The sequence below is a fragment of the Diceros bicornis genome, chromosome 3 (assembly GCF_020826845.1).
Source record: "Diceros bicornis minor isolate mBicDic1 chromosome 3, mDicBic1.mat.cur, whole genome shotgun sequence".
Lineage (NCBI taxonomy): Eukaryota > Metazoa > Chordata > Mammalia > Perissodactyla > Rhinocerotidae > Diceros > Diceros bicornis.
Genome location: NC_080742.1, coordinates 52,514,719 through 52,540,511, shown reverse-complemented (window position 1 = coordinate 52,540,511; position 25,793 = coordinate 52,514,719). Strand labels below are relative to the sequence as shown.

The 25,793-nt window shown below is 33.0% G+C and overlaps 1 protein-coding gene across 5 annotated transcripts in view; it reads right to left on the bottom strand.

Annotated features, from left to right (window-relative positions):
* The window catches only part of TAX1BP1 (Tax1 binding protein 1), a 75,948-nt gene that overhangs the window by 22,976 nt on the left and 27,179 nt on the right, over positions 1-25,793 (bottom strand). For all 5 annotated transcript variants that reach the window (XM_058527546.1, XM_058527525.1, XM_058527533.1 and 2 more), the window contains exons 6-13: positions 17,787-17,935; positions 17,613-17,703; positions 14,097-14,282; positions 9,205-9,429; positions 8,506-8,652; positions 6,878-7,001; positions 5,302-5,405; positions 2,710-2,835 (exon numbers count right to left, since the gene is read on the bottom strand). In XM_058527546.1, the coding sequence (XP_058383529.1) occupies positions 2,710-2,835; positions 5,302-5,405; positions 6,878-7,001; positions 8,506-8,652; positions 9,205-9,429; positions 14,097-14,282; positions 17,613-17,703; positions 17,787-17,935 (1,152 nt within the window). The remainder of the gene's footprint in view (positions 1-2,709; positions 2,836-5,301; positions 5,406-6,877; positions 7,002-8,505; positions 8,653-9,204; positions 9,430-14,096; positions 14,283-17,612; positions 17,704-17,786; positions 17,936-25,793) is intronic.

Genomic DNA, 25,793 nt, shown 5'->3' with positions numbered 1-25,793 from the left:
TTTCTTTGACATTTCTGAATTACTTATCATTATTGACCAACTTCCCTTACACTGAAAATTTCTCCCCCGGTTTATGTGAAATTGCACCAACACTGTCATCCTCTCATGTCATCCTTTTTTTGTGTCTGCTGCTTCTTCACAATTACAAATATGGGTATTCTGTAAAGTCTCTTCTTTGGCTTCCACTCTCTATATTCTCTCTATAAACTCCCTTTCTTCTATGCCTTCAACTATCATCCTCATGAGAATAAATCACAAATATTAACTCGTGTGCTACACTCTTTCTTTCCCAAATTCCAAATCTGCCTTTTTAATGATGGTTAGAAATGTTTTCACTGTTGTCTTTCTGCATCATAAGGGGAAAATGTCCCAAACCTACTTTTCTACTTTTGTTAACTGATATTATCAATCTCAGAGACCACTGTGATTGAAGGTAGGAAACCATGTTAAAACACTTCTTCCTTCTTCTCTTCCTCCACTCCTCAACATTTTCAGTCTCTAAATCATTCATTCATTCAACAATGACCCACTGTTTTGCCTATTATGGCATAAGCATTATGGATACAAACACACACAAAATTATTCTTCAATGGTTTTTCTCTAAGGATGTCTTTCAAAGCTTTCCTTGATAGACTCATGCCTATTCAATGGTAGGTGATCAGGGAAGGTACCCAAGGAGGGCGCCTTTATCAATTCATTCTAAGAATATTTCTACCTGATTTTCTTACCTTCAAAAACTCTTCCCACCTGTAATCCCTCTCAGTGCTACCAAATTATTTTCAAAAAGACCCACTCTAGTTGGGTCCCTTTTCTCCTAGAAAATTCTTAACACCAAATAGCACCCAAATTCCATTTTAGGCTCCTCAAAATCGAGCTTCAACATGTCTCTCAAGTCTAATCTACTCCATCACAGACAAAAAGCCAAGTATCTTTACCAGTTGCATAACCTTAAATATGTTGTTTAATCTTGATGCTCTTTTTTTTTGTTGAGGAAGATTTGCTCTGAGCTAAAATTTGTTGCCAATCTTCCTCTTTTTTCGCTTGAGGAAGATTAGCCCTGAGCTAACATTTGCACCAATTTTCCTCCATTTTGTATATGGGTCACCGCACAGCATGGCCTGACAACTGGTGTAGGTCCGTGCCCAGGATCCGAACCCACAAACCTGGGCCGCTGAAGTGGAGTGTGCCGGACTTAATCACTACACCATGGAGCTGGCCCCTCGATGCTAATTTTTATCATTAATGAAATAAAAATATTGTTTAGCTTCCCACAGGTTTGACAGATAATTACCTAGATTGTGAATGTGAAAGAGTTGTGAATATCACCATTACACATCTAGCAACTATTGCTAGAGTGTAAGCTCCTTAGCACAGCATTGTGCCTCACTTATATGATTGCCTACATAATATCTAACATAGTGCTTTATATATAACAGGCTTCAAAAAATATTTACTAAATCATTTTTTTCTAGTCAGTATGCAAAATAAAATTTCATATAAATTTGGTATTCACACTTTATAAAAAAGGGAAGTTGTCAGCCATTAAAAACAATATTCACGGGGGCCAGCCCAGTGGTGCAGTGGTTAAGTTCAGTGGGCTCCACTTCAGCTGCCCAGATTCACAGGTTTGGATCCTGGGCTCAGACCTACACCGCTCATCAAGCCATGCTGTGGTGGTGATCCATATAGAAAATAGGGGAAAGACCGGCACAGATGTTAGCTCAGGGCCAAACTCTCACAACCAAACAAAAAACCCACAGTATTCACAGGGATCCTAGAAACAATAATAATCTCATGAAACAAAAGTTTCAAAATTTCATTCTGACAGTAGATGAAGATAAAAAAGGACCACCAGTAAAATTACCTTGGCCTGTAATATCCCACCCTCTCCAGCCCCTATGTGATTCTAGGGGTCTTTAAGAATATTACCTTTAAAAATTAGATTATAGGTACATTAGCAATGATACAGAAAAGTTAAATCATTTTTAACTTCCTGGTCTTTAGTTACACAAAAAATATGCAAACTACATATACAAATATATCTTAATACATATAAGATTACACTTTATTTCTTAGAGGAAAAATGTCTTTCTATTTATTAAATAGCCAGACAGCCTACTAATTTTTTTCTCTAACATTCTTACAAACATCATTTACCATTTGGGCTAGTTTGTTGCCTAATGTTACAGTGGCAAAAATAATCTTCATTAATTAAGATTGTATCATTTACTCTGCAGTATTTCATTTAGGATCACAAGTAACACATTTTGGTGGTAAATTTGAAAACTCTAACACAAATTTTTTAAATTACTGATCATATATTATTGCACTCCCACAAAAATGTCAAGGCCCTTCAATAATTTTACATACACATTCATGTTTGTTTTTAAGTGAACAAGAGGATAATGAAATGATCATTTTTTATCTTAAAAACTAAGTCCGATTAAAAGACATAATTTTAACAGCCATCTGAATCCACAGCATTAAAGCCACAATGGCAATGCATATGAGTGTCCATTTTCTCAGTTCATAGTTAATGAACTAACTATATTCAACTAAATATATAGTACATTTTTATTTATACATGAAATACTATCCCAACTATCCATATTAAAACTGCACATTAGATTGATAAAAATTATATAAAACACATTTTCAAAAGTACCAGACCAGATACTATGCCTCTAGTTATACAAATACTAAACTTACTTTGTAATTGTCTTCTACTTCAGCTAGTTCCAGTTTTACATTTTCAGCAATTTTTACTTGTTCCTTCCATTTCAGCTCCATTTTTGCAAGTTCATCAGCATATTTATTGCATTTTGTTTTCTCATCCTAAATGAAATTAGCAGAATTACCAAAATATTTTAAATCCATATACAGCCAATATCTAGACAAACATAATATGTGCTGAATGTTTACGACAACACTTTTGTAACAGTATAAAAATTGAAATAACCATGTCTGTCAATGGAAGATTGAATAAATCATTTTAGATCTACCAGTGAAATAGTATATATTTATTTAAAAGAAAAAAGTAGATCTTCAACTTAACAAGGAAAAATGCCAAGATACAATAATTGAAAATAGCCAGTTGCAAAAACAGAATATATAGTATAATCCTATTTTTGTTTTAAAAGTTGTTTAAGACAATTTTATAGGATGTCTATGTAGTGTTGTGTAGAAAAATATACACCAAAATAATAGCAGCTCTTATCCCTGGGGATCAGGATCCTGATAGTACTTTTTACCGTCTTTATTTCTATAATGCCGTTAAGATTTCACAACAAGCATATATTACTTTTGCAAAGGGAAGTAATGAAAATCAGGTACTTATAATGCCATTGTGTTTCCAAACACTGATAAATAAGACTCTGGGATTTTCTAACGAAGACAATCTCTAGGTTGACTTCTTATACACTGATCTTCTCTATAACCCAGAATGTTAAAAGGAAGGACAAATTATGACAAAAATGTAAATTGGCCAATTTCATTTTGAATGTTTTTGTCCAAGGAGAAAGTTTAAAAATAGGCTTTGAGCAATTCAATGGAGAAAGGAAAGTATTTTCAACAAATAACGCTGGATAAACTGAATAACCATACTATACATTCCATACCACATCATACACAAAAATAAACTTAAAATGGTTAACAGACCTAAATGTAAAACCTAAAACTATAAAACCTCTAGAAGACAAGATAGGAGAAAGTCTTTACAAGTTGGATTAGGTAAATGTTTCTTAGAACATAAAAAGCACAAAACATAATCGATAATCTGTACTTCATCAAAATTAAAACTTTTTCTAAAAATACCATTAAGGAAATGAAAAGGCAAGTCACAGACTGGGAGAAAACATTCAACATGTATCAGACAAAAGACTCGTATCCAGAATAAAGAACACCCACAACTCAATAGTAAGATGAACAACACAATTTTTAAAATGGCAAAAGATTTGAATATTAACAATAAAAAGGAATGAATTACCAATATAAGCAATAACATGGATAAATCTCAAAATAATTGTGCTTAAAGAAGACAGGAAAAGAAGAATACATACCATATGATTCCATTCATATAGATTCTACAGTGGCAGAAAGTAAGCCAATGGTTTCCCAGGGATGGGGAAATGAGGGAAGGATGAGTTGCAAATGGGTACAAAAACACTCTGGGGAATGGAAATGTTCATTACCTTCACATTGTGATAGTTTCATGACTATATATGGCAAAACTGATCAAACTGCAGACTTTAAATATGTGCAGCTTATTGGATTTCAATTGTACTTCAACACAATCGTAAAAAAAAATGTACCTTGAGGAAGTTTTTAGCTTGAAGGAATATTCTATTTTCCTTTTAATAATACTGTATGAGATTTTTAAAATATTCATCCAGAATTGTTCCAGACTTAATGAAAAATAGTTTAGTCCTTTATAACAAATACTCTGAACTCAAGGGTAAAACTATACTAATCAACCCTTCTACAGAAGGAAGGCTCCTCTAATGCAACAAAAATGTTCAGTTTAAAGTTCAATTAAAAGATTACATTAAATTACTATTATTTAGAAAGCAGTAACATAAAATATTTTAATTACTATAGCAACATTGAGCTAATATATGAACTTCATTCTATAGCTCTAAATATTATCCCTCCTCTCTCCACATGCAGAGAGAAACATACACACAAAAAAACTAATTAAACAAAACTCACATACACAAACACAAAACACCTTTTCTTCCCTTCTCCGAATCAGGTATAAATGAGAAGCATTTTCCCTTTGTCCTTTAAATATTCCAGGAGTGAATGCTACCAAGACAGTTGCAAAACTGAAATGTTTGAACAATACAGTCTAAAATAATCAAAGTAAGTTAACACTGTAAAGGCATCAATTCATTTGGCTAACATTCCCTTTTTCCACTTTGCAAATCTGGTCACAGTAAGATGTGGTAAAATTCCTCGCTATTATTACAGTAAATGTAAACGGAGTACTTTCCTTTTATGAAGTTCAAACATTTTCCATGTATCCTTATATGAAGACAACAGACACTAATATCCAACCTCATTAATTACTTGCTCATATTAAGAGAAGGACATTAGGTAAACAGAAAATAATAATTTTAGGATCGTGATTTTATATACAGGCTACATGAACAGATACACAGAACAACCCCCTCTCATCATCTCAAAAGTGAAACTAAATACCAGTATATGAGTATGAAAAAGAAACTCTAGGATATCCATCAATCGATTACACAAGCCATTACATTTGATACATATCTTTCACTTACAAGGGAGATAACTTACCTGCAAGAGTTGTTTACATTTATTATACTTTTCTGTTTTGTCAGCAATTTCTTTGGTCATTTCACAGACTGGTCCCTTTGTTATAATGTCAAAATCTGTCTCAGCTGTAACAAGGCAGAAAATAAGATTATTAAAAATTATTTTGCTCCTTATCTTATCATCCTATTCAGAGTAACTTAAGGGTCAGTATACTGTGAATAGTATAGTATATGCTAAATGAAATACCAAAGGAGAGAAACATCTATTTAAAACATCTATTCATACACTAAATAAACAAAGAAGGATAATATAAACTCTAGATGAGAATTTTTTAACTGTCAGTTTGGCCAGAATTAAGTTCACATTCAATAACGAAAGGATCATTATTTTATTTTTTTTAATTAGCCAAAAATAGTTCTATAATAGCACAAAAATTGTTCTCTTTATGTAAGTGAATAGACAGGATAAGCAGAAAAGCCACACTCTTCGAGACAACATTTTAAATCATTTTTCTAGTCCTTCAGTACTATTCACTAAGTCTTTATTAAATACTCGATAACACCATTCTAGTTACTACAGAGGATGTACTGAAATGGAAGGCAGGATCCTGTTCTACAGTGGCTGAACCTAATTAAATATTTAATAGTATAGGAAATTTACAATACATTTAAAAAGTCTAAAATATCAATTATTCCAAACACTACACAAGGAAATACACTTTTAAATACTCAAGTACTTACTTTTATTATTATCAAATCATTAACATAAGATAAAAAAAACAAATTAGGTCAACTGAAAACCTAGAGTTAATTCAAATTTTCATGTTGTTCATGTATTCACTATATCGCTCTAATCTGTTCCATAAGTTAATAAACTAATAAAATATTTAACTTATCCAACAAGTACACTAATAAAGAAAGTACCTTATTGATCCAAAGCAGCCAAAAAGAAAAGAAAGAAAAGAGAGAGAGAAACATGATTTTATAAGTTTTTCCCCCTAATAGAATTATACAATTAAAAATTCAATTCTTGGCTTTTGTCCTATAGCCCAAATGCTATAAACATTTGAGCTTAAAAACACCAGCTGGGGCTGGCCCCATGGCTGGATGGTTAAAGTTCCACACGTTCTGCTTTGGAGGCCCGGGTTCAAGGGTTCAGGTCCTGGGTGCAGACCTATTCCACTCATCAGCCATGCTGTGGAGGGATCTCACATACAAAATAGAGGAAGATTGGCATAGACGTTAGCTCAGGGCTAATTTTCCTCAAGCAAAAAATAAAAAGAAGATTGCCAACGGATGTTACCTTAGGGTGAATCTTCCACACCAAAAAAAAAAAAAAAAAGACAAAAACAACCACACCAGCTCATTTAACATTTGTGAATATTCTCATGAAGATAAATACTAGTTCACAGTGGCATTTTGTATATTCACCACATGCATGACTTTATCTTACTTTTAGACCCTTACTTTCCCTTTGCCTCAAATCCCTCATTTCTAAGGATTTTTATAAGCTCCCTAAAATTTCTATACCTGGAACAAGGCAGAATAAATACTTTTCAAGGCAGGACACTTGACACAAAAGTCTAAAAGATTTTTACCTGCAGAAGGTGGTGGCTTTACATCTATAGTAGAGGCAGTAGTAGCTGGGTCTGTGTTTATTGAGGCATCATTCACTTTCTGCTGAGTCCCAATTTTCTTTGTGAAGACACTATTGTTATTGGCCTATTCAAAATGTTAACAACAAATTGTTAAATGAGTTATATTTCCTTCCTTCAGTAACTGTGTAAATAATAATCATATGAAGAAATCCTGGGGGCCGGCCCCATGCCTTAGCGGTTAAGTGTGCGCGCTCCGCTACTGGCAGCCCGGGTTCGGATCCTGGGCACGTACCAACGCACTGCTTCTCCAGCCATGCTGAGGCCGTGTCCCACATATAGCAACTAGAAGGATGTGCAACTATGACATACAACTATCTACTGGGGCTTCGGGGAAAAAAAAGGAGGAGGATTGGCAACAGATGTTAGCTCAGAGCCGGTCTTCCTTAGCAAAAAGAGGAGGATTAGCACGGATGTTAGCTCAGGGCTGATCTTCCTCACCAAAAAAAAAAAAAAAAAAAAAGAAATCCTGAAAAGTCCACAAAACTGCTATTGCCCTAAAGGCCAACAAAGACTTAAGTTACACACATCACTTTACTAACTGACCTAGATGTTAAAAAAGAGAAAAGCTTTATTTTGTTTTTTCTTGTGAAATCAACAAAATACCACCAAAACAAGCCATTCACAGAAATCTCATAAGTTTTCTACTACAAAGTCATAATATACTTAAAGGCCCAAAACCAAAATCTATACACGTGGGTCATACTTAAAGTATAATGTTTCTTCACAAAAGCCTTCGTACTCAATGACATGCAGTTCTTGCTTCTCATTTTTCAAAAAATAAGACTGGGAAGACATCATCTGTATACAAATAAAACATCTTTACAGCAAATATTGTTTGCAAAGAGAACTGTGGCATCATTTTCAACTTCAGGTTTGTTTTTTTGTGTGTGAGAGGAAGATCAGCCCTGAGCTAACATCCGTGCCCATCTTCCTCTACTTTATACGGGATGCCGCCACAGCATGGCTTCAACTTCAGGTTTTAAATATGTTTCTTCACTTCCAGGACTCCATTACAAAGCAAACCTTGTATTTAAGTACAATTTCAGGACCCACATTAAAACACACATCAAAAACAGAAACATTTTCTTTGCTTTTATTAAATCTGCCTACCCACTCTCAAATGGAATACAAAATAATTAGTTAACACTTTTTAACTCTTCCTAATCTACTGGATATGAATAGGATGGAAGAACTAAATAATGACAACTGAGAAACTATCAATGGTGAACTCCACTGAGGACAGGAGCCACTGTCACAGGAGGGATTCAATTGTATTGAGTTTTTAAGTGAAAGAACTTAGTGGGAAATGGTCAAGAAGAGAGAGCGCTATCTCCTTTTTTTTTTTTCCTGCTGCTGCCCTTGCTTCTTTTGTTGGTTCCCCAGCAAATAAAAATTCCAGATTTTTTTTCAAAAAATTATATGATTACAATAGTAAGCCAATGACTTGAAATTAAGCAGAGATAAATTATACTCAAAAGGCTGATATTTAGAATATTATATATTTGACTTGCACACAAAAATATTTAAAAAGGAAATATTTTACTATGTGTGAATTCAACTATACTTACTGATTGGTCTGAAAGTTTATTTATTTGTTTTTGGAGCCTCTGGCATTCCTTGAATTTTTCTTTATAATGATCTGCTGCCATCTGAAGACGAAGTTTCAGATCTTCAATTTCTCTTCTCAGTTCATGTTCCAGTGTATCACTCTTTTCCTAAGAAAGAAAGAAACAAACACTTTCTCTAAGAAAAAGATAAAAATCTCATAACATAGTAGTAAATCCCAATTTCATTTTCACTTTTTTCTTTCTGGTTTTTAATTTTTATTTGTTTTGGAGTTTTGGCTACAGAGTCACATTAGCTCTCCTAATAATTCCAGCTTTATATTCTCAGGACTAAGGTTAATTAAAAAACTACAGAAGAATAATCCACTTCCTGAGGAGCAAGTACTACCCTGTTAAAAAACCGTAATACCATTTTATGCAGCTAGTAAATAAGAAATTCCAAACAAAGCAATATATACCTGACATCAGAAAGTTTAACAATAATAGAGTAGCTTTTACTAACCATTAGGAATTGGCTTACAGAACTTTTTCTTAAAGCTTACATTAATTTCAACCCAAGAAGTTACAATGACTAAACAAAATGAATAGAAATTTAAAATTCTGTGATCAGGAATCTGACCTGTTTTAACATAATTCATTCTCTTTCGTGAGTTTATAATGAGTTTTTGATCAAAACAGAAATTCAAAATTAACCCACTTTACCTGTTCCTTTTTCACAGCATTCAGTTTAAGTTCTGCCACTGTATCAGCTAATTGCTTTTTTATTTTCTCATTTTCCAAGCGTGCAGTATGCAGATCTGCCATCGTTTTATCTCGCACATTTACCGCATCACTAAGTTCTTTAGCCAGAAAGACAACTTCTTGCCGAGTTGCCTGAACCTGTTCCTCTGCTTTACGAAGCTGCTCCTTTAAAAAAAATGTATCTTCCTGAAGAAGAGCAGAAAATATATTTGTAATTAAACCATTCACGTAAAAAACAGAAGCAGAAACAATTTTTACTCATATTTCAACAGATACAAAATTTTCAATTAAATATTGCTTTTCCATTTACGACTTAGATGACGTATATGTCTATAAGAAACGTTAAGATGTGATTTTGTTTTAGAGTCCCCCAACCCTATGCACTGGTATCACCACTGCTACTTTATATACAGGAGAAAACTGAAGTACGGGAAGTCGGGTGGCATACTCAACGCTTAAAGCCCTGGCTAAAATGAGACTCAAATAAAGCTCCTGCCCCCCGGGATCTCTCCAGCTGGAACTACTGACCCTCATTTATTATGATTACCAATAAAAACAATTTCAAAAACTTCTTTGTAACACCAAAAATTTTGGTTAAAAGATGTTTCTTACTATCTAACCTAAAACATATCCAATATAACATTAATATACCACTAAATATCACTATGAAAACACAACATATTTAGAACTTAGTTTTAAAAGAATATATTGATATGCAAATAGCAAAAATGAGGCACTGGAAAAATGAAAAGCAATTAGCATCTCTTAAAAAACCTAAAAATATCTTTAAGAAGTTAAAATTGCCAAGATAAAATTATTTTCTTTAGGGCCGGCCCCGTGGCTTAGCGGTTAAGTACACACGCTCCGCTACTGCTTTTAAAAGAATTGCTTTTAAAAAAAAAAAAAATTATTTTCTTTAATCTTAACCAGACATTATAAGCTCAATAAATCTAGTTTATTCAACTTTATTTTTATCTCTGTACTAAAAATAATGTAAACTCAGAAAAAACACAACCTATTCTTGGTTTTTAAATTGTTAGCTCCTTAGGAGGAAATGTAAATGATTATTTATGTAATGTTGAAGTGGATAAAATCTTTGTAGGTATAACATTAATAGACCTAACTATGTAAATATTGTCAGCTTCTATACGTCAAAAGGGAAAAAAGCAAAGAAAAGTGAACTAGAATTATTTGTAATATATTCAAAAAAGGTATATAAATACTCTGATATAAACATTTTTTCTAATCAGTAAGAAAAACCTGAAACCAAAAAAGAAAACTGGAGAAAGGCATAAAGATGAAATTTTTTTAAAAGAAAAAAATGGCTATTTTGCATACAAAAAATTATTCAATTCATCAACAATCAAATAAAGAAGTAAAAAACACCATTCATCTTCTTTCAAATTGACAAAGATTAAAAAACAGTAATACTCCAATATTTGGAGGGGTTTAGGAAAATGAGCATATTTACAAACAGTTGGGTTTATATAATCTGTAAGTGGTACAATCCTTCTCATGAGATTTTTGCAACTTTCATCAATACCTTTAAAAAGCACATGGCCTCTGATCTAACAACTTTATTTTCATGAGTTTCTAAGAAAATTATTAAAGGGTATTGATAGGAGTTTAGCTTGACAGAGATTCAGTAAAATATTAATGAAAAATTATTAAAAATCAAAGTGTCTAACAACATGGGAATTCATTATAAACTATGATATATACTCCACACAATGAAAGTCTACACAGTCATTACAAACAGCAACATTATCTCGTACGCTGTTGGTGTATTAATTTTTTTGAAAGGCAATTTGAAAATGATTCTGAAAATATAAACACTTGGCAATCACACTTGGAGGAATTTATTCCAGATTTATACATGTGCCCTAGATATCTGTACAAGGATGTTTACTGCAGCATACTTATAATAGCTAAGGACTGTACATAACTATAAACAATTACACACTACACAGCTGTTAAATAAAAGGATGGATACCATGCAGAAACATAATGAATGAGGAACATCTATATGTGTACTCGTACTGCAAGATGTCCAGATATGCCATTAATTTGTGGAATACTATATATATTCTCATTTTTGTTAAAATATAAATATTACATGTACATTCATAGACTTCCAGAAAAATTAAAAATTCTATAATGATAAGATCCAGGAAAGGATGAGGGTTTACTTTTTACTTTGTACCCTCATGTACTATCTGAAATTTATTTTTTTATAACCATGACCTTGTATTGCTTTCATAATTTAAAAAAACAGTTTTAACAATTAGGAGTCATTTTTCCCAGGTATTTCCATACCAATGTTTTTCCTTACAGAAGTCTTGCTTAAGTAGGAAAGATGCTTAAGATAAATTTTTAGCATCTCATTAAGTAATAAATAATCAAATATATTTTTCACCTTTGTATTTGCCATTTGCTACATTAAATCCCCTGAATATTAATTTGGGTCTTATTCATTAATTCTAAATTTCATGCACATCTGATGTTTTAGGTGTTATATTAACTATGCCTGAGGGTATTTAATAGCAAACTACTGAAAATAACATAATACTCATCCATAAAAGTTAACGAATAAATCAAGGTAAATCTACACAATGTAGTATTAGCCATTTTTTAAAAATCAGGAATATTTCTATGAATTGATAGGAATGATTTACAATTTATATTGTTCAACGAAAAAAACCCAGGTGGAAAAGAGTACCTATAGCATGGCGCCTTTTTCTAAGAAAGAAGGGGATAGAGAAGTGTGTGTGTGTGCAGGCACATCCACATAAGCTTATTTTTGCAAAAAGAAACATAAGAAGGATAAACTGGAAACTAACGAAAATGTTTACCTATGGGTATAGGTTAAGAAAGGAGTTTTTTAGGGAAGGGACTGAGACAGAGTAAATTTCTTTATATCATTCGGAGTTTTGAACGATGCAACTATTTTACATATTCAAAAAATAAAATTAAATCAAAAGGTTAGAATAAAAACAAATCTTAAAATTAAATACAAACAAAAAAATAAACTGCATTACAAATTCCTAAGTATGTTAAAAAATTAATTCAAGTAACTTTTGAACATGGTACCCTGTGTATCCTTAGTGAAATATATTCTAAGTAAACAGAGCCGGAAAAGATCTTAATTTTATTTGGTAGACTTATTGTTGGAAGTGGTAATGACATAATAATTCTGCAACTACCGATGTGTGCAGCTGGATAAAAAATGAATAAATATAATGATGTTTTAGAAAGAAGGGTTCTCACACTGGGAGAAGAGATACATAAATATGGAATGGAGGAAGATAAGGAAGAACCTTAACGTAGTATATTTGAATTAAAGATATCAATATAAAGACTTAAAATGTCTGTCCAATGAATGTACAAAGAAGCAACAACTCCTAGTAGAAACAGGATCTAGTTCTTGGTTTCCAAAATATCATTTCCTACTGAAAAAACCAGGGCTCCTTGGAGAAATGGCTAATACCAGATCTGGGGCAGAACCTAAGGCTCTAACATACAGTTGTGCCACAAAGCAAAGAAGTATTCAAAGCATTAGGGAGACATATCAAAAACACACAAAAGCAGGTTTGAAAAGGTTCTCCCTGGCTAAATATGGGACAATTTGGGTAAGAAAAAGAATAATAATGATAATGTATAATACACTGAACAAAAAAGAACCCCTAAGTCCATAGTGTTATAAAAAAAGGGGAGGGGGCAACAGAAAACCTCCCCATTATAAAAGAATACTTACTAATAAATGTAAGAGAAATGATACAATTTTTTAAATCACCATTTTGCAATCATTAATGTAATAACTGATGTGGGTGAGGATCATCAAGGGATAAAAACCATTGAGTGAAAGGCTATAGGAGAACAGGATGTTTGCATGATCTCAAAGTATAATCCCAGAGACTACTCAATAACCACAAAGAGGAAAAGGCACAGATATAATGGAAAGAGAGGTAGACATAACTTGAAACAAATGATTAAACCTAACATCATCAAGAATGGAACCGACATTATGTGACCCGATATGACTGCAATACAATATACAAAACATCATCTATACCTTTTCTTGCCAAAAATGTTTGACCTCCATCTAGTCATGAGGAAACAACAGACAAATCTAGATTATGGAACACTCTCTTAGACAAGCTTGGATTCTTCAAAAATATCAATGTCATAAAAGACAAAAAGTATAGGGGCCAGCCCTGTGGCATAGCGGTTAAGTGCGCGTGCTCCGCTGCCGGCGGCCCAGGTTCGGATCCCGGGCGCGCACCGATGCACCGCTTGTCAGGCCATGCTGAGGCGGCGTCCCAAATAAAGTACAGGAAGATGGGCACGGATGTTAGCCCAGGGCCAGTCTTCCTCAGCAAAAAGAGGAGGATCGGCATGGATGTTAGCTCAGGGTTGATCTTCCTCACAAAAAAATAATAATAATAATAATATTTGGGACAATTTGAATGTGGACTAAAACTATATACAAGAATGAATATTAGCATATCAATTTTAAATTTCTTAGGTGTGATAACAGTATAATGATTATACAGAAGAATGTACTTGTTGATAGGAGAGACACTGTCAAGTATTTAGGGTGAAATGTCATAACACCTGCAACTGACTTTCAAATGGCTCAAAAAAAAGGCATATAAGGGGGGAGATAAAGATGGCAAAATATTTGACGATATATATGTATTCATTCTTCTGTTCTTCCAACTTTTCTATAAGTTTGAACTTTTTCAAAAAAAAAGTTGGGAGGAGGGGAGATGGAAAATAAAAACCACCATACTGTATATATTTAATAGAGATACGTTTTACAATCTTCAAATACACATTGCAAAAGTACTTACCTTACTTGAGGTCGTAAGCAAGAAAGCCCTTTGCAGATTTTCTTTTTCAGCCAAACAGAACTGCAGTCTGCCAATCTCCTCTTTGAAATGAGTAATCATGCTTTCTTTGTTCCCATCTAAATTCTTTAAAGTCTGGACCTCTGACACAAGCTTGGTATTTTCTATTTCTGTATTCTTCAAATGTACCTGTAACAGTGTTTGAAAACGTCAAAAATATTCTAACTCGATAACCTGAGTTAGTCAAACTTTAAAATACCACTGTTTATGTCTAACCCAAATATGATCAAGGGAAGAGAAGACTTATGAGACTAGGAGTCAGGAGACCCAAGTTCCACCAAGTGACTAGCTAAGTATGTGGGAGCAGAACGCAGCTTTTCTGAACTTTTTAAAAAAAATTTTCCATCAAGATTAATTCTAAAGTCTTTTCCTTTGATTTAATCATTTTAAGTTCTCTTTAAAATTGCAAATGAATTTGGTTGTTCTTTTGGGGAAACAGATTATGTTACAAGCATATTCAGATATAAAGGCATGACTAGATTCTGGAAAACTAAAGGCATACATTCAAGAACAACATCTTACAATTCAATTTTTTGTTTGTGAAAAGTACTATGTCATTTACTTCCTGTGTGCCTAAAAATATATTTGTTGATTAATCAACCCAACTAGATTGATTTTCCCAGGAACTCTGGCTGCTGCTGCTCATTTGCTCACAACAGATATACAAATCAAATTCCCTAACTGAAATTACAAAGAGCACAGATATCTCGTTTGCACTATAAAGAGTATCTTGCTTTGGTTAAGAGTACCATAGAAAAACAAATTAACATACTTCTTGCGCTTTGCTCTTTAATAGTATGGAATGCTGAAAGACTAATACCTGTTCACAAGGATAGAATATAATTCCGGATTCTCTGAAGGTATCAGCAGCCAAGACCTTTGCAGCATCACTTTAAAAACACTACCTAATTTTCACAATCATCAGCTCATGAAAGTGTTGTACCAATTTCTCTAAATTCTAATAGGACAGCGATAAGTCACATTATCCAACAGGGGCCAGAGGAGAGAAACAAAAGGAATTTCCCTGGTTATTTACATCAACAATTTGGAAAGGAAAGTATGTTTCTGAGGTTAACAGCATAGTAGGAGGTCTTATCGCACTCGGTAAATGGAAACTCCATGCTAAAAAAACACAAAACAAAAATCCCAAGGAAGAGTTTTACTTCCAATATTCAAGGTACACATATTCAAATGAAATACTGTTCATAACACTGGGAGGTTGGGGGAGAGCGTATTCAAATGGAAATTTCAATGTCACTTTGATCCCAACTGCTAATGCTAATAGAAAACTGGAGATACTGGCACACTGTAAAAGAATAAATCCCCAAGATACCTCATCATTTCCCTACCTTCCTCCCTGCCAAGTCTTTTGCAAAGGACTCCTCATTCAGGTGTACGACAGAGACACAGAAAGTCTTTGCAGAAAGGGAGAAAAAACAAGGGATTTAGAGCAGTAAAGGAAAAATAAATGCTGGATTTACCCTAAAAAGTGCCTGTAACCCTCTATAAAACACCAGAAGTCCTGTTCTCAGGATTGAAGAGAGAAAAGAAAAGCAGGATAGAAGAGAGAAAAGAAAGGGCTAATCATGATTACACCTCTCTAGCATCACTGGTTTACTTACGACCTTCCTAAATCCTTCCCAATACTAACTAGTATGCCTTTATAATTCATTTCATTTACTACTGAATTAAAATGATTGAAGACACAGCCATTCTATTTACTTTATTATCTCCCACTGTGCTAACAGAAAAACAACATGGAAAGCACTTAATTATCTACAGAAAAATAACGCCCAGGTCTTTTCCTGGCAACAAAACTGAACATTCTCACTGAAATTCATAGTACCATTAAATAAAAAATTATTACAGATGCCAATTTTCACTTAGTTAAAAAATGCTTTATAACTTAAAAAAAAAAGCATTTGAAGGAAGTTCGTAAAAACACTGTGTAAATGGTAATCCAATTGCAGCAACTCTTCCTCTAGATATCTGCATTATTTCTCTTTTTCACAAAATCTTGTTCAAAAACTAAAAGTTTTTGAACAAGAGTTATTTGTCACTCTTCCTTAAAGAGTCAAATCAGAAAATCATCTACCAGTGAATCTTCACTATTTTTCTTCTTGTTTGGGGAGTGTCTCTCTCTCTCTCTCTCTCTCAATCTCTCTGGGAAAGAGCTGTTCCAAAAAATAGAATGGGTACAACCCATGACATGCAAAACATCCCTATCCATGCTCTGCTCTGAGGTACACGGTAGATTCAATATTTTTTTAATTCTCATCTTTAAAAAAAAACACAAGCCACCGCTACGAAAAATAAGAAGGAAAAAACCCACTGGCGATACAACAAATCACATTCTAGCTTCTTAATGCAAATATTGTGACTCTCAAATACTGAAAATATGCAGAATTGTATGTTTTTATCTTTAATCAAATATATACCATAATATGAGTGTTGTCCTTTTATAATCTAATCAAGAGATTGAATCTAACAAATAAAACTGACTTAACTCAGAATGTTCTTGAAATTCCTCATTTGGAACTGCCTTCAGGAATGGCTTATGAGCCACCTAAGATAAATAAGTCTCAATTTGCATCCAAAACATTATTGACAATTAAGCTAAGTATCCCATTTGAGAATCACTTAAAAAGGAAAGGAAGAAAAATTTCAAAAGGTGAAGATTTGTTAGCAGTGAGAATATCTTTTTTAAAATGACAGTCTCTGAAGATATTCCAAAAGTCAAATTCTAAAACATGATGATCATCACTGAAATAAATTAATGCTCTCTCTAAGGTTTATATGTTCTTAAAAGGGGAAAATAATTATATAAATTCTGGTAAACAGGTATCTTGTTACCATTTAAACTTCTCTGACTTATTATACATTACTGCTAAGTATCTAAAAACCAGCAAATTAATCCCCTGAAAACTAACTTTTAGGGACTATACACAATGAGGTAGTTTTAAAATATGTCCCCAAATCCTTTGATACTCCTCTCCTCTAGAAATGGAGCCTAATTCCCCTCTCCTTGAGTGTCAGCTGGACCAAGTAACTTGCTTCTAATGAAGAAGATAAAGTAGAAGCATTGGTATACAATTTTGGAGACTAGACCATAAAACACACTGTGACTTCCTCCTTGCTCTCTCTTGGATAGATCACTGAGGGAAGTTGGCTGCCGTGTCATAAAGACATTCAAGCAGCCACTGAAGAGGCCACATAGCAAGAAACTGAAGGGGCTCCTGCCAAAAGTCATGTGAGTGAGCCCCCTTGACGGCAGATCCTCCAGTTCTAATCAAGCCTTTAGGTGACTGCAGCCCTTGCCAACATCCTGACTGTAACTATACAACAGACCCTGAGCTGGAACCACTAAGCTAAGCTGCTTCCAAATTCCTGACCACTAAGTTTTGGGGTAATTTGTTACACAGCAATAGATAACTAATAGAAATGGAAAAAATAAATTACCTTATAAAGTTCCTTCTCATCCTTTTCCGTCTTCAACTGACATTCAAGTTGTTCTCTTTCACATTGTGCCTTCCTGAGTTTGTCCTTTAAACTGAATTAAGGTCAAGTAACATTAATATAGACAAAAAAACTTTGTTAAAACATAAAGGTATTTTTTAAAAACATCAGAAATACCTGTCTAATTCAGTTTCTTTTTCAATTGCTTTATGTGTCACTGACACAATATCTTCCTCAAGCTGGCGAGCTTTGGACGTAGCATCATCGTATCTCTTCTTAAACTCTTCATTTTCCATTTTTAAACTTTGTGATACTTCAATAAGACCCTTAGAAACAACAACAACAAAGTATTTTGAGAGCATAGAAACATAATTAGTAAGACAAATGTGCATATCTTTAATAAATCTATGTATTCTTAAATTTTTAATCCCACATTTGTCCCCTCCAAAATTTATAAGCTAAGACTAAAAACTAAACCTGAATTTGTAACATACATTCAACTTTTCACATACTAAAGTAAACAATTATTAATTCTTTTCCTGGACTTTTCATACACACTGTTTGTTGATTTCACTAACTTCTCCACCAGAGGGCAGGCAACAAAAATGAGAAAAAAATTTTAAAATTAGTCGCTTCCATTTTTCACATCTCGCTTTTCAATGCCACCCCAATGACAAATCAGGTTTCATATGATACCACCAAGGTTAACATCCCCTTCTTCTAACACAGATAAGTGCCACCGATAATTACACCGAAGCACTAAGTTAAGACATATGCCTAAAGAAATGTTCCTCATGTTCCTGCCACTGTGACTCAGAGGCCTGAACAATATTCAAAGAAACTGAAACAAATAAAAGAGAGATAATACATAAAATTTATTTCTATTTAAAATAGAATATTCTACTTTAAACAGATAATTTAAAAGTTTAAAAAATTTTATCACATCAGTTAAGACAAGTAACTTATGAGAACTTGATCAAGCTCCTCTCTAAGCCTGTTCTATAATTTGTAAAATGGAGATAATAAGGCCTTTTTTGCCTGGTTTATAAAAATTATGAGAATCAAATGTAACAATGCATATGGAAGTATTGCATTATGGAAAACTATACATCAAAAGAATTGATAAATTAAGACAAATTGTTTTTGTTAAAAAATAATTTTCAAATTTCCCACTAATAAAAGTACTACCCACCTATCCAACAAAAACTAAAGAAAATAACCATTTTGCCAATTTAAATGTATCAAATGTTATACGGTATTTATAAGTCACTTTGATTTTCATAAAGTAATGCAGCCAGATATTTTACTTATAGGTGGAGTATCATTTTAAATATCTTGCTAGAATTTGAAAAGTGTTTTATATTCCATCTACATTTCATTAAAAAGCTTATCACAATGGTGGTCACATACACTCTTCTTGGTTTTATGTTTGCTCAAAGCAAATGTTTGCCTTAGTTAATGTGCAATATTAACCAACTATTGTTATACAAAACTAAATGCTTTTCTGATTCCAATACCACGACATCAGAGAGAGCAAATAATACTTATTCCCTCTGCTATAACCATTGTCAATATTTAATGATTCTTGTAAAATCTGACAGATTTATAAAGATAGCCAGAGAGGTTTCTAAATAGTTTTTACATTTTTTATTTTTAGTTTTACCTAATGTTCTCTTGGCACTTGGAATAGGCTACAGATTGAATCCAGGTATTTCTCCTTAGGACAAAGACTAGATGGCCCAGAGGCAAAAACTAGGTTCTGATTCTACAATTAATGAACTTCTGTAATGGGTAAATAACCTTCTAAAAAATGTATGGGGCAAGAACTAGACAAGATTCATAAGCAACTAAATGTAAAATATGAACTAATTGCTTTATCTATGAGTCAGTTAACTCTACAGTAAGTCACAAATTAATCCTAACTATAACTTGAGAGTCTTAGAATCTTTTTCTGATACCTGTAAAGGCACATGACAGCTTCTCAGTATCCAAGCCTATTTTCAAAAGGCACGAAAACGCTAAAGTAGGGATTCTTCTTCAGGCCTCTAGTTCTCATGTCTGAGCGAAGCGTAAGCATCTTCATCGTGCCTAAATCTTCCTTAGCATGAAAATGGCATCAATGCCCTTAGCATACATACAAACAACTAAGAATCATGCTTTCTTTAAAAAAATAACTTTTCTTAGAAGAGTAAAATCTACAATACAATCTTTGAAAAACGCTTGAAATTTGGGATAAATATTCATTTGCAAATCATGCCAAAAGAGCATCATAATTCTAATATTAAAACAGAGAAAAACTTAGATAAGCAAGTCTGCTACGTTGTGCACCAAGATTAAGAACAATTAGAAAAACGGGGGCAGAAGGAGATTAAGAGATTTGGGCATTTCAGATTCATGAAAAAGATTTCTCCCCCTCCTCCTAGGTTGAAGAATCACTGCTACCATGAGCCACTATTACCAATTCTCCCACATAACTGTCAAATATGAATAACCAGATAAAAAAACTGTAAATCACTTACTTATGTGGCTAAACATGCACTAAGAATTATCTAAAGTAACTGAACACATTTATTCCCATGTTAAAAAAAAAAAAAAAAAGACAAAATTAACTGATTACCAATGAATACATCTGAAGAAACCAGATACAACATCACTGACAACTATCTAGAAAAAAGTATGGTATTCTGGATTCAAATGCACACAGTGGTAAAATTTAGTAAATTAGTACCTGAATACTCTAAATAGCAAATTATTCACAAAAAGATTATGTTATTTATGGAAACTGCTAGTAGATTTTAAAATAAATCTTACTCATCTGACTTAATCTGGCTTTTCTCAAATACTCTGCTTCTTGAAATCAACTAAAATACTGAGCTATGTAGACAGCTACACAGAATATAAATGCATCTTATCTGATTCCTAGAAATACACCAGACAAAAATATAACGGACAACAATGCACAATAACTGTATTCATGGCATTAAAATAATGGGCTAAAAGGAAAAATAAATAAATAATAACCATAATAATTAGGCAATTACTGTTTCATTAGCATTGCCCCCATAAAAACAATCTAAGTTGCAGTTTGGCTTTTTGTTTTCATAAACTAACCTGATAGAAATCATTACTTCAGCATATTTATTTCAATTTATTTTACATTTCTGAATTTAAACATCTTTAAAGGTCAAATATTCATATAACCTCTTCAGCAATAAACTTCAAATTTATCTTGAGAAAACTTTATACTTTTATTCAAACAACAACAAAAGCAAGAAATTCACTAAGAAAATTTCCATGAAGAATAACTATTGTTCATATTCCAAGAGAGCAAAGTTTAAATACAATAAAATGTAATGAGGGCTACTTCTACTAACTAATTGTAAAAAAATCTTCTATGAGCAAATATACTTAAATTCTATTTATAAGAAAATACCAGATCCAAAGGATTAAATATTTTGGTTGAAGTAGAGGAGAGGGAGGAAAGGCTACAAATATATCTAGTATCTAAATGATTACCTTTTTTTTTTTTTTTTGATGGGGAAGATCAGCCCTGAGCTAACATCCATGCCAATCCTCCTCTTTTTGCTGAGGAAGACTGGCCCTGAGCTAACATCTATTGCCAGTCTTACTCCTTCCCACCCCCCCTTTTTCTCCCCAAAGCCCCAGTAGATGGTTGTACTTCATAGCTGCACATCCTTCTAGTTGCTCTATGTGGGACGCAACCTCAGCATGGCCCAACAAGCAGTGCGTTGCTGCGCGCCCGGGATCCGAACTCGGGCCGCCAGTAGCAGAGCGTGAGCACTTAACCGCTAAGCCATGGGGCTGGCCCCTAAATGATTTCCTAAACATGTATACATTCCATGGACAAGTAACTGTTAACATGGGGTTTCATGTACATTTTTAAAGAGGCAGGGAATAAGAATAAAAAATTTAGGATAGCATAATTTTATTTATATTAAGTTGTCTTTTATTTTAATGAAATCAAATGGTTTGTGTGTGTTCTGTTATAATGATCTATATTACACGTGCATATGTAACATAAGTTACACATAGATAAATGGAACAGAATAGAGCCCAGAAATAAACTCATACGTATATGGTCAATTAATTTACGACAAAGGAGCCAAGAATATACGAGGGAAGGATAAATGAATAAATTCAATAAATGGTGTTGGGAAAACTGGACAGCCACATGCAAAAAAATGAAATTGAACCACTACCTTATACCATACACAAAAATCAACTCGAAATGGATTAAAGACAAATTTAAGACTTGAAACTATAAAACTCCTAGAAGTAAACATAAAGGGGTAAATAAGCTCCCTGACACTGGCCTTGGCAATGATTTTTTGTATTTGACACCAAAAGCAAAAATAAACAAGTGGGACTACATCAAACTAAAAAGCTTCTGGACAGCAAAGGAAACCATCAACAAAATGAAAAAGCAACCTCCAGAATGGGAGAAAATATTTGCAAATCAAATAACTGATTAAGGGGTTAATATCCAAAATTATACACAAAGAATTCACACAACTCAGTAGCAAAAGAAAAAAATCCAGTTAAAAACTGGGCAGAGAACTGAATAGACATTTTTCCAAAGATGACATACAAATGGCCAACAGGTACATGAAAAGGTGTTCAACATCACTAATCATCAGGGAAATACAAATCAAAACCAGAATGAGACATCACCTCACACCTGTTAGAATGGCCATCATCAAAAAAACAAGAGATAACCAAGAGGTGGCAAGATGTGGAAAAAAGGAAACCCCTGAACGCTGTTGGTGAGAATGCAAATTGGTGCAGGCACTATGAAAAATAATATGGAGGCTGCTCAAAAAATTAAAAATAGAACTACCATATGACCCAGCAATCCCACTTTTGGGTATAAATCCAAAGGAAATGAAAACAGGATGTAGAAGAGATATCTGTACTTCCATGTTCACTGCAGCATTATTTACAACAATTAAGATATGGAAACAATCTAAGTGTCTGTCACCGGATGAATGGATAAAGAAGACATGGTACAATATATACAATGCAATATTATTCAGCCATGAGAAAGAAGGAAATCCTGCCATTTGCAACAATATGGATAGTCCTTGAGGGCATTGTGCTAAGTGAAATAAGCCAGACAGAAAAAGACAAATACTGTATGGTATCACTTATATGTGGAATCTAAATAAAAAGTCAAACTCACGGAAATAGAGTGTAGAAAAGCGGTTGCCAGGGGCTAAGGAGTGGGGGAAATAAGGAGAGGTTGGTAAAAGGGTACAAAGTTTCAGCTATAAGATGAATAAGGTCTGAGGATCTAATGTATAACATGGTGACTACAGTTAATAACACTGTATTGTATAATTGAAATTTGTTAAGAGAGTGGAATTTAAATGTTCTCACAAAAAAGAGAGATAAATATGTGAATTGATGGATGTGTTAATTAACTAGCTGGGAGGAATCCTTTCACAATGTATACATATATCAAATCACCACAATGTACACTTGAAATATCTTACAATTTTATCTGCCAATTATACCTCAATTTAAAGCTGACAAAAAAAGAAACAGAATGGAAAATACTCAGCGATACAAGTCATATGAAACAAACTATAAAAAATGCTTCATCTTACTCTTCAGTATTAATCTATACAAAGATTATGAGCTCGTTCAAAGTATATATAAATATACTTATATTTTAGAAACAAAATATTATGAATTTCCTGAAAGTATTACTTAGCACATCAGATACAAAATGAAAGTAATTGGCTCTAAAGAAATTTATTGCTATATACACATAAGTTATAGCCATCGCCCCGCTAAACATTTAAATTAAGGCTTTGTGTCTTTTTTTCTCAACGACAATCAGTAAAACAGAATTAGAAATTCAATAATATCATAACTTCAAAATTGATTTTCGGGAATTTCACCTATGAGAGATACATAAGCAATTGGGGCAATTCCATATATTAAGCAGTTTAAATGTCTTAAACTACCTCTTTCCAAAACCAGGTATCCAATGTAATGATAAATAAAGCTTTAGAGAAGAGAAAGCCAAAAATATAAAGATAGTCGAAGAGGTCCACGCTAGCCAGAGCCACCATAATGAGAGATCTTTCATGTTCCTTCACTCCTATACCTGTGATAACTCCCAAATGCCTGGTAATGTCTCAAAGTACCCTACCTAGTTTGTGAAACTTAAGAACCAAAACAATATGAATATATACAACAGTTCATAACAAGTTCCTTATATTGTTTAAGCAATATTGTTTTAGTATCCTCAAAAAGAATTTAGTTTAAAAATGCCTTGAAGTACATCTTAACATTATCAACATTCAAGTTAAGAATATAATTTATTTTATGGAAAAACTCATAGTTTAGGATCCAAAAAATTATAAACTAAACCAAAAAACTTAACAGAGTCACAGCCTATTTCAGTCCTATTTGAAAAACAAGATTCAATATCACTGGTTCCCTGAGCCTCAATTTTCAATCTTCTGATTTTCAAATATGTATCTAGCACTCCAACAAAACAAAACAAACAATGAAATATGTATCTAGCACTCCAACAAAACAAACACAAGAACACAATGAATATACATACAAACTGCTAAGTTTTACATAAGTCTAATAAAGGTAAAGTTGGGGTAAAAAAAGACTAATCAATACAATGGAATATTATTTGACAAAAAAAGGAATGAAGTACTGATACATACTACAACACGGATGAACACTGAAAACATTATAAGTGAAAGAAGCCAGTCACAAAAGGATACACATTTCCATTCGTATGCAATGTCCAAAATACGCAAATCCATACAGACAGATATTTAGATTAGCGGACTAGGAGGGGAGGGAAATGCAGAATGACCAAAAATAGGTACAAGGTTTCTTTTCTTTTAGGAGAGATGAAAATGTTCCAAAACTAGGTTACGGTAATGGATGCACCATTTTGTAAATATAATAAAAATCATGGAATTGTATGCTTTAAAGTGGTGAATTTTCTGGTATGTAAATTACATCTCAATAAAGCTAGTTACATCTCAATAAAGCCGTTTTTAAAAAAGATCAATTAGGCAAGGTCTCATCTTTGGCCCTCAGAGGTAGAAGTATAGAGTGTGATTAAGAGCAGTGGCTGCAGCCAGACTGCCAGCTTTCCCACTTACAAACTGTTCAGTCATAGGCAGGTTAAGTAACCTCTCTGTGCTACCTCCATAAAATGCAGATAACAGTGCCTACTTCATACGACTGAGTTAACATATGTAAAAACACTCAGAACAGCACTTGGCTTACATTAAGTATTACATGAGTTATTTTAATTAATTTGCCTTTTACAGAGGAGAAAACTCCATACTTATTTCAAGTTGAACTAGCAATGAATGTAAAAATTATCCTTAATAATGAAAACAGAGTTATTTTTTAAACCTAGGGTGTACAAGAATATACATATCACATTAAAATAATCTAGGGGAAATGCAATATGTAATTCATAGTTCTCAATTTATAAACATTATTTGGTTTCAGTTTTAATCTACTTTATAATCCTACTTTATTCCTTCAAGCAGCAAATCACACAAAATAACCTTAAATATAATTATATGCAGCACTTTAACCAATCTGTTTTGATTGGTTATCATATAACCAATATAACTTTAACATATCCAATTCTTTTAAGTTACAAAATAAGAGCGTTCTCTTTGGTGGCATTTTACAATGAGAAAAGTCAATGTTTATAAAAGATGAAAGATTTTATTTATAAACATTTAATTATTATAAACATTTAATTGTCTTAGTATTTGTCAAGTATTGAATGGATAATAAGCTAATCATATTATTTTACAAAACACTGAAAATGCAATAAATTTCTTCTATCATGAAGAAACTGAAAATCTCTACCAATCGTTCCTAGTATACTGTCCATTATAAAATTTTAATTGAAACTGCAGGTGATACATCATAATAGTGCTTCAGATATTCAGCAGTTTATATACTCAGTAGAGCATATAAACTACTCAAAGAGTAGAACTTTAGAACTACTATATTAAGATTTTTTTTTTTTTTTTTTTTTTAGAATTCACACCATGAAATGGATTTAAAACAAATACCAAGAAACATCATGGATTTTATAAGCCACCCAACTAAGACAAGTTTGAAAGTTCCTGAGCTGTTCTAGCTACCCAGCAGGCCTGC